Source organism: Marmota monax, unplaced genomic scaffold (genome assembly GCF_021218885.2).
Source record: "Marmota monax isolate L192 unplaced genomic scaffold, Marmota_monax_Labrador192_F-V1.1 WCK01_AAM20220418_F8-fsc00071, whole genome shotgun sequence".
NCBI classification, from domain to species: domain Eukaryota; kingdom Metazoa; phylum Chordata; class Mammalia; order Rodentia; family Sciuridae; genus Marmota; species Marmota monax.
The window spans coordinates 9,630,804-9,647,925 of NW_026695217.1; the positions used below are offsets into that span (position 1 = coordinate 9,630,804).

A 17,122-nucleotide genomic window follows, 5' to 3' on the forward strand; every position below is an offset into this window, starting at 1 on the left:
CCGGCCTCCGCTTTCCGCCTGTGGAGCCTCCCCCGGTGACGGGCCGCCGGGTCCCCTCTAGGAAGCCCGAGTGGCCCCGCCCTCGCTCCTGGACCAGTAGGGCCACCCCCGCCCCCGCCCCGACTCCGCCCAGCCCCTTCAACCGGGAGGGCGGTGACACCTCCCAGAGCCTCCGCCCCGACTCCGCCCAGCCCCCGCGACCTCCAGGGCAGCGACACCGCCCTCGCCCCCTCCCGGCCCCGCCTCCGCCCCCGCCCCCGCCCCGTGCGGGCGGGGCTCCGGGTTTGAAACGCGCGGCGGGCCGGCCCGGGCGGGCGGGGCGGCCTCTGTCGTGTGGGCCCCTCAGGCAGCGGCGCGGAGCGGGCCGGCGGCGGATCGCAGCACCATGTCACCGGGCAGCGGGGTGAAGAGCGAGTACATGAAGCGCTACCGGGAGCCGCGCTGGGACGAGTACGCGCCGTGCTACCGCGAGCTGCTGCGCTACCGCCTCGGCCGCCGGCTGCTGGAGCAGGCGCACGCGCCCTGGCTCTGGGACGCCTGGGGCCCGGACTGCGCCTCGGACGACTCGGCCTCTTCGGCGGCGTCGGGCCCCGCGCCTCGGTGCGCGCTCGCGGACCCCGAGGAGGCCTCGGAGGCCTCGGAGCCCGCGGAGGCCTCGGCGCGTGAGGAGCCCGAGCGGCCTGCTGGGGAGCGGGGCGCGGAGGCCGGGGACGAGCAGGACGCGGCGCAGCCAGGTACCGGGCCGAGGGGCGCGCGAGGGGCCGCGCCGGGGTGGGGCGCTAGGCGTCGAGCTGCCTGGTGTGTGTTTTGCAGCGTTTGGGGCGAAAGCTTCCTGTTTTGTTTTGTTTTCGGTGACGTGCGGTAAACCTGCCTACCCCCACGGAGTTTGAAGGGCGTTGGCCCCGTCTCCGCCCTCCTACTCTGCATTTCCTTAATTAGGTGGCTCAGCGTCAACCCAGCCGTGTGGCCTCTAAGCACAGCGGGGACCAGGTCTCTCCGTTGGCGATAGCTCCCTCGGCGAGCCCCCGACTCCGTCTGTTTCTTGCTGTCTCTCGCGACGGGAGGAGCTTTCATCACGCTCCCAAAGGCGCCCCGAGAGGTTAGGAGCCCCGGACTATGCCTGGTCATAATGAGGCCCGTGCTTTCCAAACAAATTCTCCGACCTCTCCGCCCTGTCTCTAAGGAATGCTGTGCGCTTGGGTGCGAGGATGCGCTGTCTACGCTGGCTGCTCTCTGGTACTGCCCACGCGTGACAGTGCGGCCCCGTTCCTGCCGCCGTGCGCAGGCGGCGGCTCTCTTTGGCCATTGCACAGGCCATGGCTCCGTCGCTGCCGGGTGCAGAGCCTTCGGTGTGCGCTGGAGTCCAGGGGGTGCTGGTACCCAGCGCGGAGGTAAAGCCTTCGCACAGCTGGGTGACTCGGGGCTCCTTCCCGCTGCTTGCAGCACTGACCAGGCGCCACCCCGAGGTCTCCGGGTTTTAAGGAGGGTCTAGTGAGAAAAATAAACACTGAGAACTTCAGTCACCGTTCTAGGAATATGTATTTTCAAAACAACATTAAGACATAGGACCATAGTTTTTATCTCAGTTGCATAAACGAACAAGCGGAAGCCCAGGATCAGTGATTGATCAGTCTGAGAAGCTCCACCCATTACTTTGCTCAGCTCCTCTCAGTTCATCCAAGCAGAGCTACCTTCTCGGTATGATGTCACCTGAATCCCATCCATTCCTGGTGCTCAGGGCTCATTGCTGGAAATTAGAAAACAGAAGATTGCGGGTGGGTGGGTGGGTGGGGGAATGGACGTCCCAGTGATGCCTTCCAAGGTACATGGTACATGGTACAAGGTACATGCAGTATCAGTGCTGTCCAGGGGCCTTGTGGTGTGGTTGAGTGCCTGTGTTTGCCTGCCCAGGTGTGCCTTGTCTTCAGGATTACTGTGGTAGCCTTGGGAGATCCTGACTCCTGGTGGTTCTGAAATTCTTGGTTAAAACGTGTGGTTTGGCATCTGGGAAGAGGGGGATGCCTTCTGCATTCAGGATGGGCTGTTGCGGGCTCTTGTGGCTTTGCAATTCCCTGCCAGAGTTGTTCTCCATTCCTGTGTTGGGAAGATTAGAAGTGTCTTCACTGAGAACTTTTAGGTGCTGGAGTGATGGCCAGACTAAGCTTGGAGTGCTACAAAGCACTGAAGCCATTCACACACACAGGATCTGCAGCTCTGCATGGCTATTACAGAAATACAGCCATTCCCCAGCCTCACACACCCCAGCTTCCTGGTGGCTGACTGCTTACTTCTGGCTTTCCTTTGGTCTTGTCTCTTTTCCAGACAGGGTCTCCTTATGCTGCCTAGGCTGGTCTTAAACTCTTGGGTCCAAGGCGTTGTGCCTCAGCCTCCTGAGTAGCTGGGGCTACAGGCATGTACCACTGTGCCCAGCTGTGTGTTCGTTCTTTCTTTCTTTCCTTCCTTCCTTTTCTTTCTTTCTTTCGCTGGAGATTGAACCCAGGGCCTTGTGCATGCAAGGCAAGCACTCTGCCAACTGAGTTGTGTCCCTAGCCACCTAGCTGTGTTTATTTCTGAATCTCTGAACAATGTGGCTTTTGTGGACAGATCTTGTTTTTTTTTTTTTTTCAGGGTTTAATGTGGCCTCTTGACTTTCACTCTTCTCACTGCTGTCTTCAGCTGTACACATGGATAGTAGCCTCCTCCTTCCCAACAGCCATGAGCTTCTGCTGGGCTCACTGGTGGTGACCGTGATATTGGGCCTGTGGAAATAGTTGCCCAGGCTGCTTCTTGGGCTCCTTTTTCTTTCTTTCAAATGGAGCTTCATCTGAGCCAATGTCCTGCTCTTCCTTTTTCCCTTGGGGCCTCTGACCTCCTTCTGTCTGGCCTGGCCTGGCTGCCTCTGGGTCCTCTGGCCGGGTGGCCGTCACCTCAGGCTCTTCCTGGCCTCCCTTGGGTGGCAGCCACTGCAGTCTGGCTGTCATGCTTTTTTCTTGGTTTACTCCTTACTGTCTGGGGAAGGGGAAGGGAGGTGAGTGTTGGGGTCTGTGTCCGAGATGGCTTTATCCACCCTCACTGGTGAGACCTGGCTTGCCTGGCATTCTAGGTGAGTCAGGGTCTCCAGGAAGTCAGAAGGTATTTCTCCATTGCCCTGTGACTGCTGACTCCTGGGCCTCCTGGCTGAGGTCCTTGGCCTCTGAAATGGACCCCGTCTGTTCTTGTCCATTGAGCTGGGCACCTGAAGGGCTGTTATAGTGACATGCATGTTTTCCACTCCTGGAAGTTTTCTTGAAGTATTTTGTCATTTCTATATATATTTGTTTTCCCCTATCTTTCTTGTTGCTTCATCTTGCAGTGCTGGGGATGCAGTTCTGGGCGTTGCACATTAGGCAAGTGCTCTACCATTAAGCAGCACATACAGCTCATTCTTTCCTTTCAAGTTTTTAAAAACTGATACATATAACAAAAATTGTACAGCTATATATAGTGTTCCAGTGACATTTTCATTCATATATACACATATAAGGTTTAAATCAGGTTAAGCATATCTAGCTTATTAAACCTATTGATCATTTCTTCATGATGAAAACACTCAGAATCCTTCCCTCTGGCTTTTTAAATACACAGTACTTATTGTCCCCTGGAGTCACCTGACCATGCAGTAGGCTCCTGAACTCCTTGTTCCCGTGCAGTGCAATGTAACTTAGTGCCTGTTGTTCAGCTTCTCTGTCCTCCCTGCATCTGTTCTCCCAGTCCCTGGTCTGCTCAGCTCTTCTGAGATCAGTTTTTTAGATTTCACCTATGAGGGAGCTCAGGCAGCCTTTATCTTTCTGTGCCGCCTCCAGTTCCACCCATGCTGTTGCAAGTGACAGGAGTCGTCCCTTGCCGTGACTGAGCAACGCTGCTTCACGAATGTGCACCATATTCTCTTCAGCTGTTCCTCTGTGGGGACACAGGTTGTTCCCGTTTCTTGGCATCCCGGATGCAGACACCTCTTGGACATGCTGGCTTCTCTTCCCTTGGATGTGCATCCATGAGTGACATTGCTGGATCGTATGGTAGTTCTATTTCTAATTTTTGGAGGTGCTTCCACACTGTCTTCCAGAATGGCTGTGCTAATGTATATCCCTACTGGCAGCAGGCAGGGGTTCCCTTCTCTGCATCCTTGCTGACTCTGGTTACCTCTTGTCTTTTTATATTAGCGTTCTTACTGGAATGAGGAGACATTGTGGTTTTGGTTTGCATTCCCTGATGGCTAGTGACATTGAGCTTTTTTTTTTTTAGTGTCTTCTTTTGAGAAATGTCTGTTGCCCATTTTTAAATTGGATTATATGTGGATTTTTGCTGTTGAGTTTTTGGAGTTCTTATATATTCTGGATACGAATCTTAGATATAGTTTGTGTTTTCCTTTCTGCATTCCTTGACTAGATGTTAGTCTTTGTGAATTTATCCTCCACTTTTAAAATTTTTCTTTCCTAATTTTCATCTTTCTTTCTGTTCTGTTTTCTGGGTAACATTCAGCTGTATCTTCCAACTCTTACTGCATTTTTCATTTGTGGGGTCCTATTTTTTTAACTTAAGATTCACTGAATCATTTTCTGGGCCTGCCTGCCTCCCAGCCTGTCTCCCTCCCTCCCTGGTTCCTGGCCTCCCTTCCTCTCTGCTTCCCTCCCTCCCTCCCTCCCTTTCTCCTTTTCTCCCTCCCAGCCTCCCTGCCTCCTTCCCTCCCTGCCTGCCTCCCAGCCTGCCTCCCTCCCTTCCTCCTTGCCTCCCTCCCTTTCTCCTTTTCTCCCTCCCAGCCTCCCTGCCTCCTTCCCTCCCTGCCTGCCTCCCAGCCTGCCTCCCTCCCTTCCTCCTTGCCTCCCTCCCTTTCTCCCAGCCTCCCTCCCTCCCTCCCTATCTCCCTTTCTCTCTCCCAGCCTCCCAGCCTCTCTCCCTTCCTGCCCTGCCTCCCAGCCTTTCTCCCTCCCAGCCTCACTCCCTCCCTCCCAGCCTCACTCCCTCCTTCTGTCCTTCCCACCCTCTTTTTTATTCCTTTTTGAAAACAAAATCTCTGGTTTTTATTGGGACACATATTGTCTTGTCTTGCTGAGGACATTACTAGATTCTGTGTGCTTTCTTCTCTGTGCTGCATTAGCACAGTCTATTTTCCCATCCTCCGTTTTTGTTTTGGCTTGTAATTCTGGACTGTTAGAAGCTTTTTTCAAGTGTGTGGTGATTCTCAGGTCCTTATTTTGCTTAAGAGATGGGTCAGGAAGGCTCTTTGGAAGTTCCCTGCATGTATATGGGAGGTGGGAGTGCTGAGTGTGGGACCCCTAGAGCAACTAGACTATCTCCAGTTTCTTATTTATTGGACCCAGAGGTTACCACTGAGCCACATCCCTGGCCCTGTTTTTATCTTATTTTGAGACAGGGACAAAGATCCCTGCCTCTGCCTCCTGAGTGGCTGGGATGACAGGCGTGTGCCACCTCGATTGGCTTACACTGAATCTTTTCTTTAGCAGAGGGTAGGTGGTGTGATTTTAAACAGTATGTCTGAAGTAAGAAAAGCCGTCCTGCCCACCTCCTGCCCTGCTCACCCAGCTCTTCCTGGCTCCCTTGCAGCTTCATCCCCTCCCTGTTTAGGCTTCCTTGGTGGCTTTGGTTTTAGACTTTTTAAACATTCACATTTCTGGCTCCTTGTTGGACTCTGCCACCCTCACTCTTTTTGGAGGAGAATGTTCTAGGATCCCATGGGGAACTTGTTCCTGCAGAGGTTGGGGCCTTTCAGCTGGGGAGTTTCAGTTCAGTGATGTTTCTGACTGGTTTTGTGTGTGTGGTGCTGAGTATTGAACCCAGGGGTGCTTTCCCATCGAGCTATAGCCCAGCCTCCCCACCCCTGTTGTGTTTTTAGATAGGGTCTCCCTAAGTTGCCCAGGCTGGCCTCAAACTTGCAATCTTCCTTCTCAGTCTCTCAGTCAATGGGATCACAGGCACGAGACATCGTGTCTGGTCCTATTACTGTTTAAACAAATTTTCTCTGCTCTATTTGCTTTTTTTTTGTTTGTTTGTTTTTCTATAATTCTTGGCTGAATGGCATACTTCCTGGATCAAACCTATAAAATTTTTCTTTTAAAGTTGGAATTTTTGGTTTGTTTTCTGGGAGAACTCCTGAATTTTATCTTCCAAGCTCTGTATTAAAATTTTCCATTGTACCATTCCAATTTTAAAATCTAAGAGATAAGAGATCACTGTTTTGGTCCTAAGTGTTTTAATTTTTTTCTTCCACTTTTTGAATCTTGTCTCCCCTTGTCTTGGTGGTGGGGCAACAGCCATAACCTGCTTGGAGACCTTGCCCTTTGTGTTTCGTCTCCTTTGGGGGCAGCTCAGGTGCTGGCTGTGCCCCTCTGCTCACATGAGGTATGCCCTGAACCTGTTTCCCAAGAGATGGATCCTGTAATCAGATGAGGACCCAGGTGTTCCTTCCTCTGGGGCACTGGGAACACTGTCATTATTCCCCTGGGATCTCTTGTGTGACCTTTCCCAGGTGGCGAGCGCCCCTTGCCTCAGGGGAATGAATAAGCCTGGAGGAGGGCTCCCTGTCTCTGTCTGCCCTCCTCACTGAGAGGCCTTCATCGAATTCTGTTTTCTGGAAGGTGTCACCCATGACATTCCTGTATGTGGGCGGACCTGGGAGCCCAAGCCGAGCCTGAGACAAGCCCGAGCCAGAGCCAGAGCCCAGATCCCAGGCCCCTGTGCTTCCTGTCATCCAGCAACCCACATGTCCCCTGGTGGAAGGGAAACAACCAGTTCTGTGGCTGGATTGCTCTGAGCCAGAGTGGCTTAGACTAGGCTCCTTGTAGTGCTGAGGTTTCTGTGGCCTCAGTTCCGCCCTGGCACCCGGCCTTGGGATGTCTTGTCTGACTTCAGCCTCTGCCTAGCTGGAGCCGCTGGGTCCACCCAATGCGGGACCTCTCCCTGAGCCTGGCCCTCCTGACCACCTCTGCTGGCCTCCCAGGCAGTGCCAAGACGATTTGGCGGAGGCTCTGCTGCCCTTTGTGATCTGTCAGACAGCACCTCTCTGACCTGTTCAGGCCCCAGGAGTTACAGAAGTCTGCTCAGGCCCAGTGGGAAGATGGAGGCATAGCCCTTGCATTCTCAGAGCTGCTTGTGGGGCTGGGTGCTGACTGGTCGGTGCTGGACCTTTGGCAGGACAGCCTTCTCAGGACCTACTGTCTCCTGGCTCCTGTCCTGGGTGCCTGGTCCTCAGGCGGTTGGGATGGCTCAGCCAGTGGGGCTGGTTGTGGCCTCCGCCCCTTGCCCCACTGGTTCTGCTGGCATTTTGTGCTGAGGTCCTCACCCCCCTTGTCCTTTGCCTTCATGCCTTTGACTTGTCCTTGACCTCCCTCCCCTGGTGGGCTGGGCAAGGAGAGGCTACTTGCACATGTTTTCAGTGCTCATTTGACTCGGACCCCCCCTTGATTTATTTGCATTTTTTCTTTCTTTCTCTCCTGTTGGGCTACCATGGTTTGTGAATTCTTTTAGTTTTTCCCCAAACTAGTCCTTGGCTCTGTGGGTGATCTCTGCTCCTTGCTGCCATTTTCTTCCGGCTTGTTCTAATCATTCTTACTTTGTGAGGTGGATGCTCAGCTGCTTTCCCTGCCTTTCTTTCTTGATCTGATCTTTTTAAAATAGTACATTTCCTGATTATCGCTTCAGCTACATGCTGCATTTTTGTCATGCTGTGTTTTGACTCAGTTAAACACATTTTCTAGTTTAGATATGATTCTTAAAAATAGTCACAAAAATTGATGAAGTTTTACACGTATGTATAGAACACAGACAAGGAAATATATTTATCTTAAAAAAAACCTATATTACAGAAACCTACTACAGACACGCTAAGTGAGGGCACTATTTTTTATTTTATTTTGTGACAGGATCTGGCCAGGAACTGATGTCCCTTCCACTTCAGCCTCCTGAGTAGCTGGGATTACAGGTGTGACCATCACACTTGGCTAATGAGGGCACTTGGGGAAAATTCTCAATAAGATCAGAAATAAGAAAAAGATGTCTTTTGTCCCTGCTGCTTTAGAACTTTTACTTCTGTGTGTGGTAAGACTGGCAGAACATGCAATTCCCGATCCTTCAGGGTGCCTGGCTCCTGACTGAATACCTTCAGGGTTCCTGTGGCCACAGTGTGCCATGGTTGCTTAGGAGTATGAATAAAAATGGGAGAGATTTTTTTAAAGTTTTTTAAAGTCAAGCTTAATTACTTTGTGGTTTAAGAATACATTGCATATGATTTCAGTTTTATAGATGTGTGAAGATTTGACTTACGTCTCTGGATGGCTAAAGTCCAAATGTGTCCACATCATCCTGATGAGAACCCATGTGCTGCCGCTGTTGGGCCTGCAACACTGCACCTAGTGGGTCGGATTCATTAATTCTGGTCAAATGTTTTTAAACAGACTGTTCAGTAAGACTTCTGTGATGAGGGCCTGTCCCTCGCTGACTAATATGTTACTGACACTTGGACTGTTACCAGTGTACTGAGGAATGGAATCTCGTTTTATTTACTTTAAACAGGTACTGAATAGCCCCATGTGGTTAGCAACTAAGCACTGCACAGCACTGTTATAAATCGAGGCAGAATTTGTTTGAACGTCCATCAGTTGCCTGTATAGAGGCGTAGCTGGTAGGGAATGTTGTTTTTGTTTGTCTGAAATGTCTTTATTTTAAACTTCATTCTTTCAACTAGGATTTTATTTTATTTCACACATGCAAGGCAAGCACTCTACCACTGAGCCACAACCCCAGCCCTTCAAATAGGATTTTAAAAGCACATATATAATTATCCTGTACCAGGAACTATTTTAAGAGTTTTTAACTATTAAAATTACAGTGATTTGTTCTTATTTATCCATTTTTGCCTTCTGCTGCAGATGATCCCCAGCTGTGTCTTCCTCTCTAGGTGCAGAGGGCAAAGATGTAGTTATTTCGTGGTTGGTAGATGGCGGTTCCAGAATCTCGGGCTCGTTCCAGCTGGCCAGCCTTCTCTGCTTTCTGTGTGTGCCTGTTGTCCTTGATGCACTGGGAGTTGAGTTGAAGGCATTTGTAGGGCTTCTTTGGGGCTGAGGTCTGCAGAGCACGATTGGTCTTGTGCTGGGTACCTGTGGACAGTGTTCTCCTGGGACCATATTTTTTAGCCATTTTATGCCCTTGGGGTGGGGGGTGTTGGCCAGGGCCATCCTGGCTGCTCACCAGGATGGTGGCACCTGCCTTGCTGGGTCCTGGGCCTGCCCTGCTCTGCCACCCCTCATCCTTCATATGGGGACAGCCAGACTGCCTAGCATGGCCCCTGCTCTTCCCCTCACACCATCTTCCTGTGACATGTGGCACCCTTGATGGCTCTTTCCTTTCTGAAACTCCTTCTTTAGCTTCCCTTCTGGTGGTCTTTTTCAACTTTTCAGCTCTCCTTCCTTTGTCCTGCTCTTGGACTCCCTTTCTCTGCCTGCTCATTAGATAGCTGCACCCCAAGGCCTGGATCTGCGTTTCCCCTCACTTCTTGGTGACCCAGGCCACTCTGGAGCTCCCACTCACCACACTCGCATCCAGCGATTGTCTCTCCTGTGCTCAGGCTGGGGTCCAGCAGGCCATTTCCTTTGCTGGGCGCCTCTTCTCATCCTTGGGTGGGTCTCAGAGGGTGGTGTGACCACCTGCCCAGAACACCTGGCCTGGTGTACCCCACTGAGCTGGGTCACAGGGCCCAGGTGAGTCAGCACCTGTCAGCTTGGGGGCCTTCTCTGATCCTTGCTGGCTGACCACCCTGGGGTCACCCTGGGCTGCTTGCCACTTTTCCTGGCATGCCCTCTCCTCCTAGCTGACCGAACGTGTTTGTGCTACATGCCTCATTCCTAAAGTGCAGGTAGGACCACACTATTTCTCAGCTTGAAATTCCTCAGTGATTCTCCATTTGCAGGATAAAATTAAAACTCCTGAGTTTTGCATGGAGAGTCTGTATTCCTCCGCTACCTGTGGCCTCCTCCCTAGGCTCTCTGTGGACTTAGCATGTTGAAGTGTCTGTCATCCCTCTTCCCTGTTCCCTGGTGCCCTTTCCTGAGCCGTGTCTCCTCCTGGCACTCCGCTCCTGTTCTCTGCCTGGCTAGCCCCAGCTTGTCTTCTATTATAGGTCACTCTTGCTTCTGGGGGCAGGCTTCTGGGGTGAGCTGGCCACGAGGAAGAAGGGGTGCTCTTCAGCATGTCAGAGCCAGGTCCCACCCACCCCATACCCTCCTAGATCCTGAGGGTGCCCCTTCCCAGTGAGCGCATTTAAGCTGCTATCAGGTGGAGCCTGGTGTCACTCCTCCTCCCCGAACTCCACTGCTCCTCCCCACACTCCACTGCGGGGCTTGAAGAGACAGGCACACCCTGGGCCCCAGGATGGGACATGCGTCACCTGCCCCTCAGGGTTTGTAAGGAGTAGGGCCAGTGGTAGCGCCAGTCAGCACAGGCTAGAGTGGCAGGTGGCCTGCAGATGTCTTCATCGGGCTGCTGTGCCTCGACTGCCCACACAGGGTCCACTCTGCCCCAGGGGAATAAGAAAGGAGGCCACAGTGCAATCTGGACTGCGAGGGGACCAGGCCCCCATGGCAGGCTTACGGCTGGCACTGAGAGGCAAGTTCTGTGGCCTCTGGAGGAGGAGTCCACTAATGCCTGGACCTCAGGCTTACCTTGAGGCAGGAGGCAAACAGGCAGAGCCTTTTATTATGAAGGAGGGATTTATAAAAAATAATGGTAAAATCCTAAAAGGTAACTAGGAGAAATCAGAGCTGTTTTGAAGGTGTCTGTACTTTTTTTAGGGGGGGTAGGTACCAGGGATTGAACTTAGGGACACTCAACCACTGAGCCATATCCCCAGTCCTATTTTGTATTTTATTTAGAGACAGGGTCTCACTGAATTGCTTAACGCCTTTCTTTTGTTGAAGCTGGCTTTGTATTCTCGATCTTCCTGCCTCAGCCTCCCGAGCAGCTGGGATTACAGACGTGTGCCACTGCACACAGCCAGGACTGTCAGATTCTCCTCAGGCTGGGCAGCCACATTCACCATTACCTAGTTCTGCTGGCAGAATTTAGGGCTGTGTAGACCTTGGAGCTGACCCCAGCTGTTGGGGAGCCCCTCAGAGCAGTCTACGTGGTTTGCTGTTCATACTGGGAATACAGAGCTGTCACCCAGGTGAAGAGCCATGAAGACTGCTTCTTACTGGGACAGGGGCCTTCATGTCAGGGTGGCCAGCCAGCTCCTAAGAGCAGGTGAGCAGCATTTCCATGACCAGGAATATTAAAAAGGAATAGCTGGTAATCCCAGCTTCTTAGGAGACAAGGCAGAGAATTTCAATTGAAGGCCAGCCTGTGCAATTTAGGACCCTGTCTCAAAATAAATCAAAGGTGAGGTGCATCTCAGTGGTAGAGTGCTAGCTTAGCATGTGCAAGGTCCTGGTTCAGACCCCAGTACTACAAAAGAGATGCAATCCTGCAGCTCTAGTAATTAAATTAAAACCCAGCATTCTGTGGCTGTCCAAGATGACAGTCATCCTCCCTGAGGCAGTGCCTTTGGGGCCTAGAGTGGGTGGAAGAGGCCCATGCCATGGCCCATGCCATGGCACTCCATCTGTCAGGGTCAGGGGATGCCACACCGCAGAAGGCAGGGCCCGCTTGCTCTGGAATAGGCCGGTTCAGTGTGGGACATTTGTTATTTTAAGATGGGATAAAGGTTCTATGCAGATGTCTCTGTGCTTCTGTGCTAGTGAAACTTGGGAGTTGGGCCCTTGGTTAAAGTGTCGCTGGCTTAAGAAATATGATGCTGCAACCCAAACAGCAACTGCACGTAAGTGTGGTTCAAGGTATTTTTCTCTTGTTTTGTCCCTTTTTTCAAAGTACTGCCAGTGAAAGATGTAGAAGAAAAACCCGAACAACAAACCAGAGTGAAGGAGACGGACAGGTTACCCGCTGGTGTCAAACCCCGACAGCAACCAAGTGCCTTATTTGCTAGAGGAAGTAGGAAAGCTGTCAGAAGCCCCCAAAGATCATCCGCTAAAATAAAAGAAAACAAGCACCCATTCGCTCTTTACGGCTGGGGAGAGAGACAGACAGACACCGGAAGCCAGAAGACCCACAACGTCTGTGCCTCTGCATCGGTGCATGAGGTGCGGGCCTGCCTTTCTGTTCTTCCCTGGAAACCATTGGGATGCACTGGGCCTGCAAGATCCTGTGGTGGGGTGGAGGTCAGGAAAGCCCAGAACCAGGGCTGGTTACCAGCAGGAGGCTCTGGATGCCGCTACTTGGGCAGCAGGGGTTTGTGCTGGGCGTTGGCTGGCACCTGATGGGTTTACTGACACACACCAGGGGAGAGTGGGCCTGGCTGTGAGGCTCTAGAGCTCCCAGGGGTCAGGGGTGCAGAGAGGAGTGCAGCAGGCCTGGACTTGCCGCTGCCCTTGTGAAGGCTGTTCTCTTTGGCTTCGACAAGCTGGCGTCCAGGGCTGCTTGGTGGCCTGCTTCCCAGATGTCTTCCAGGCCCCTCTCCTGCTTGTCCAGGAGGGATGCATTTTCTCCCAGGGCCTCTGGTCCTCTGACGAGGCCCTGTCTGTGCTCTGTCAGGACCTGAAGCATCTCATGGTGAGTCCCTTGGCAGCACTGATGCTGTGACAGCTGGAGCAGGGTGGCTCAGGAGAGGACAGGAGCTGCCCGCTGATGGCCATTCTACACAGCTTCCCTGAACTCTGGGCCCAGCAGATGCTGGCACTGGGAGTGAAATTTGAGGCCACTAGGCTGTTTTTCCAAGGACCTCATTCCCTGGGGCTGATTTTAACAGGCTTTGCCATTGAAGGGTGACACCTGGTGAAAGCCCTGGGCGTTTCCAGGTGCTGGTTTAGAAGGTGGGTCCCTCCCAGCAGATGCAGAGCTGACCCTGCTGCTCCCTGGTTCTACTCAGGGTTTGGTCTTCTGTTGCCCAGCATTGCGTCGCAGGCATCTGGTGTGCGTGTTCCTGGGGGAGCTCAGGTTTGCAGAAGGCCCATTGGCAGGCATTCTTGATGATGAGCGCAGAGTGGACTCACTGCTGTGTTTCTCCTCCCTAGATTCACGAGTCGGCGCTGCGGGCCAGGAGCAGGAGGCAGGAGGAGAAGAGGAAGCTGGCTGCTCAGCGGCAGCGTGCGCACTCGGTGGAGGTGCAGAGGGGCAGGACAGCGAGGGCCCCCTCTGCAGAGAACCCCTGGGTGACGGAGTACATGCGCTGCTTCTCAGCAAGGGCCTAGAGCTCCCCAGGGGCCAGTCTGTCTGTGACCCGGATCTGGCCGAGAGACCTTGACCATGCAGGGCCTCTCGGAGAACAGCTAAAGGCTGTCCTGTCGTGAATCTCATCACCTACGTCAGCAGTAGGGCAGAAAGCTGAAGCCATAGACACTTGGTTACCTGTGAAGACAAGCCCCAGGCCCCTGGTATTCTTGTTAGAGTTGTGTCTGTGAGCATCTTTCCTTTGAGGTACTGACACCAGATGCCTTTAAACGACTATGAGGCTTCCGTCCCCCTCTAGGTGGCACAGGTGGGCTGTGTCACCCACCTTAGGGGCCTCCAACTCACACTTGTGAGGTCCCCGTCCTGCACGAGATTTGTGTTTACTGACACATGTGGTTTTCTTTGTGAGAGAGTATCCAGCAAGTATCACTCCCCGTGGCCTCGGGCCCAGTTCTCCCCAGGATCTAGCATCCATCTGTGGTGAAGCAGGGCTGTGATGGCTACTGCAGGTACAGAGGTGCTTGTGTTTCAGCTCACACCAACCTTCACACGGGTCGTGTGTTCAAGGATTGGGCTGGCGAGGCCTGGCTTCTCTGGATGATCTCCTGGGCGCTCCCTCAGCAGTTTAATAGCCACACACATTCCAGTAGACACAGCGCGGCCACTGTGTGTAGGTGGTTATGCAGTTGCTGTGAGCCAGTTCACCTCTCTTTAATTACAGCATTTCTCTTCAGAACATATAAGATATAGCTGGCCACGGTTACAGGCTGTGGACTCTAGCCTCTTCTGCAGCAGCTGGCAGGACATGTAGAATGCATGCCCTGGAATCACATGGAATGAACTGAGACACTCTCAGAGACACTGCCCACCTGCCTTCTCCACTCTTCCTTCTGCAGAACTTGGTCTTGGTGGTTTGTGGTGTTCCTGCTTCAGGTTGAACTGATTGTGTTTGACTCCTGGCCAGCAGATCTTACCTACACCTTACAGGAGCTTGGGGGCCTGAGCGCATGCAGCTGTGTCTCAGCAGGGCTGATCCTTTTGTGCATTTGCCTCTAGGATGGAAAATGGTCTTCACACTGATTTCTCAGGTGCTGGGTGGGTCTCCCTGCTGACGAGGCCTGTCCAGGAAGGACGAGGGCAGGTGCTCTAGGGGAACGAGCAGGTCCTGCAGCTTAGCCCCTGCGGGCGTGAGTGGAAAGTTGGTGTTGGACTTGAGGCTTGACATGCCTGGGTTTTCACTCAGGGTCTCTCAAGTCCGCTGGCTCTTAGCACACAGACTGGTCTCACTCCACATAAATTCACCATCTTGTCACTGTGTCGAGCCGTGAAAGTGCCTCTTAGAGCCTCCTGAGTGCTGTGGTCCTGAGGTGAGTCCTGTATGGAGAGCGTGCCTTGTCGTGGAGGAGTGTGCTTACCAAGAAGAAGTTCTACATGGTGTCTGACACCCTGGCTATGAGTTCTAGTGAACTTTGATTTAACCAGTCACACATCTTCAAATGCTGTGGGAACCTGTGGGTCACATAACCCTGGCATGGTGATGGTGTGGCTCAGGTGGTTTCACCCACTGGCTGAGCATCATGTTGCATCTGACTGTGTTGGAAAGTCAGCCAGGCATGGCACCTGGCACCCTACTCCTCCAGCCTGTGTCTGCCGGATGTCTAGGAAACACACTTGTCTGTGCGCTTTCCCCGACTCCAGGCCTGGAAGGCAGATTGGCAAGTCTCCCTTCTTTATAAGTGAAGATGGATGGACAAGGTAGTTAAGGGACTTCTCATGTGCATGAACAACCAGTGGCTGAGTGTGGTAGCTGTGGTCCCTCCTGTCTGAGCCCTCGATGGTCGAGATCCTCCTCTTCCCTTTTCTCAAGGGCACAGTTACCTTTTGAGCCTATGAATTTTTAAAAATTGTAACAATGTGACATTCCTACTTTCTTCTTTTACTGGGAACTGATGTGGTGGTGGTCATGTTCCTAATTCTTAGGACATGTTGCAAGACAGGGAGATAGTATAAAGCTGCCTTCAGGTTGGAAAAGTAGAACTGGTTGGAATCCAGTGTTATTTAAATGCTACATAAAGTCTTTTTAAAATTTTGGCTTTAAATTCTTATTAAAACAATTTGCCATAAACCAACTTGTTTTTTTTTTTTTTTTTTTTAACTTTTACACCGAAGCCAGTCATGGAATATTGGAGCAATAACACCCAGCCCTCTGCTGGGCCAACGCATCCTTGGGCATCTGACTGCCCTGGTTGGAGCTGTCTGGCTCCTAGTGCCCTGATGGTGCACCCGACCCAGTTCCTGAGCGCCTTTGTGCAGCTCCAGTGATGACTAGGTCATGCTCTGGGGGAGGCCAGCACACACCCACCCCAGAGACCAGTGGTCAGTACCTCCAGTGTTGAGCAGGTCCCAGGCCTGAGTTCATGGGACAGAGCTTGCGAGGCTGTAGGGAAGAGCGCCAGCCTGGGCTGTCAGCTAGCAGAAGCCATGACTGCTAAATCTGCAGTTAGGAACAGCCTTGGCCATGGTACTTTAGCTGTACCTGTGGAGTTGGAGTTCGGGGCACTTAAGACACCTGAAAGTGTCAGCAATGAAGGGGAGGGCAGAGCACACCAGAGTGGTTTCCTGGTGGCTGACACTTCAGTGTGGAGTAGCAACACTGGGCTGCTGCCAATGGCCTGACCACAGAGTAGTTTGGCTTCCAAGGGCCAGCACCTGACCATAGAAGGTCCTCGCTCTGGAGTCTGGTCAGTCTGCATGAAAAATGGTCCTGAAAATATGACCTGGTCAAGCAGAAGTTTTGCACCAGGGGTGGGTTTTTGTGTGCTAGAGTGACTAGAGTTACCAGGAGTGAGTATGCCCAACACCCGGCCTGTAGCCAGGGTAGTGCTGGACCAACCTCGCCCCTTCAGAGCCTCCTCTTGGGATGTAGGTGCTGGGTGCCCTCCTCCCGTCTTTCCCTTTAGCATGGCTGGTCTGAGAGCCTTCATGTTGGCAAGCACTGGGTTCACTTCAGACTTTTGCAGATCACAGGCAGCCCCTGGACTGCGGACTGGGCAGCGAGGACTTGGGGTTGTCTTTCCTAAGAACTGTGGTTTCAGCTCACATTTCATGTAGCATTTATCTGAGCCTTCTTGTTTCTGAGAAGCAGTTCTGGTTGGTGCGTTTGTGGCTGGAAGAGCAAGCACTGTGCTGGTGCCTGCATCCTCCATGGAAGTCCAGCAGATGCGCTGGGATCCAAGAGAGCTGTGTGCCGAACACAGGCTCAGTGGCCCTGGTGTCTGGAAGTCAAGAAAGTGTCAGTGCCGCAGAGTGCCTACGATGTCAGGTGGGAACAGGACTCCCTGCACGGTTCTAGACACAGCTCCCTTTTGGGGGAGCCAGGCGGCCTCTGCAAGCTTGCCCTGGGAGCCCTGACTTTGCATTAATGTTTTACTGTTATACACACCCTGCAGTGTTTTCCACTTTGTCTTTAGCAAAGTCTCTGGTTCCAGATGAGATGGGCTAGCACGTTTTGTGCTAGAGTGTCACTGAACACAGCTACGGAACACTGACCAGGCGCATCTCAAGCCAGGGAGGACAGCCTGCAGAGCCACCTTCCCCTGGTGTTCCACCCTGAGCCTACATAGCCTTTTTCTCCTGTCCTCCTGCCTGAGCTCCTCATGGCCAGGCACAGAAGGAGCATGATGTGCAGACCCAATAGCTTCCACACAGAGGCAGGAGATGGACATCTGCAGCTTGTAGAGTGGGGATGGCCCCCTTTTTGTCTGGTTCTTCATTTTTCAGGCTGAAGATACTAGGAGACACCGTTTGGCAGCAGGAATCTGAAGAAGGCATGGGGTGGGGGAGACCCAACATC

The 17,122-nt window shown here is 52.7% G+C and overlaps 1 protein-coding gene across 4 annotated transcripts; it reads left to right on the forward strand.

The window, feature by feature from the left end:
• Positions 1 to 293: 293 nt before the first annotated feature.
• On the forward strand, positions 294 to 15,394 carry Ccsap (centriole, cilia and spindle associated protein). 4 transcript variants are annotated; one of them, XM_058574997.1, is made up of 5 exons: positions 1,084 to 1,099; positions 7,917 to 7,975; positions 8,288 to 8,405; positions 11,914 to 12,182; positions 13,113 to 15,394. In XM_058574997.1, exons 3-5 carry the CDS (start codon positions 8,369 to 8,371, stop codon positions 13,287 to 13,289), a joined length of 483 nt encoding a protein of 160 aa, XP_058430980.1. In that variant the 5' UTR covers positions 1,084 to 1,099; positions 7,917 to 7,975; positions 8,288 to 8,368; the 3' UTR covers positions 13,290 to 15,394. The 4 variants fall into 4 exon arrangements, with proteins under 4 accessions (XP_046288049.1, XP_058430980.1, XP_058430977.1 ...); XM_046432093.2 differs by lacking the exons at positions 1,084 to 1,099; positions 7,917 to 7,975; positions 8,288 to 8,405 and adding an exon at positions 294 to 734; XM_058574994.1 differs by lacking the exons at positions 1,084 to 1,099; positions 7,917 to 7,975; positions 8,288 to 8,405 and adding an exon at positions 3,430 to 4,055.
• The last annotated feature ends 1,728 nt before the right edge of the window (positions 15,395 to 17,122 follow it).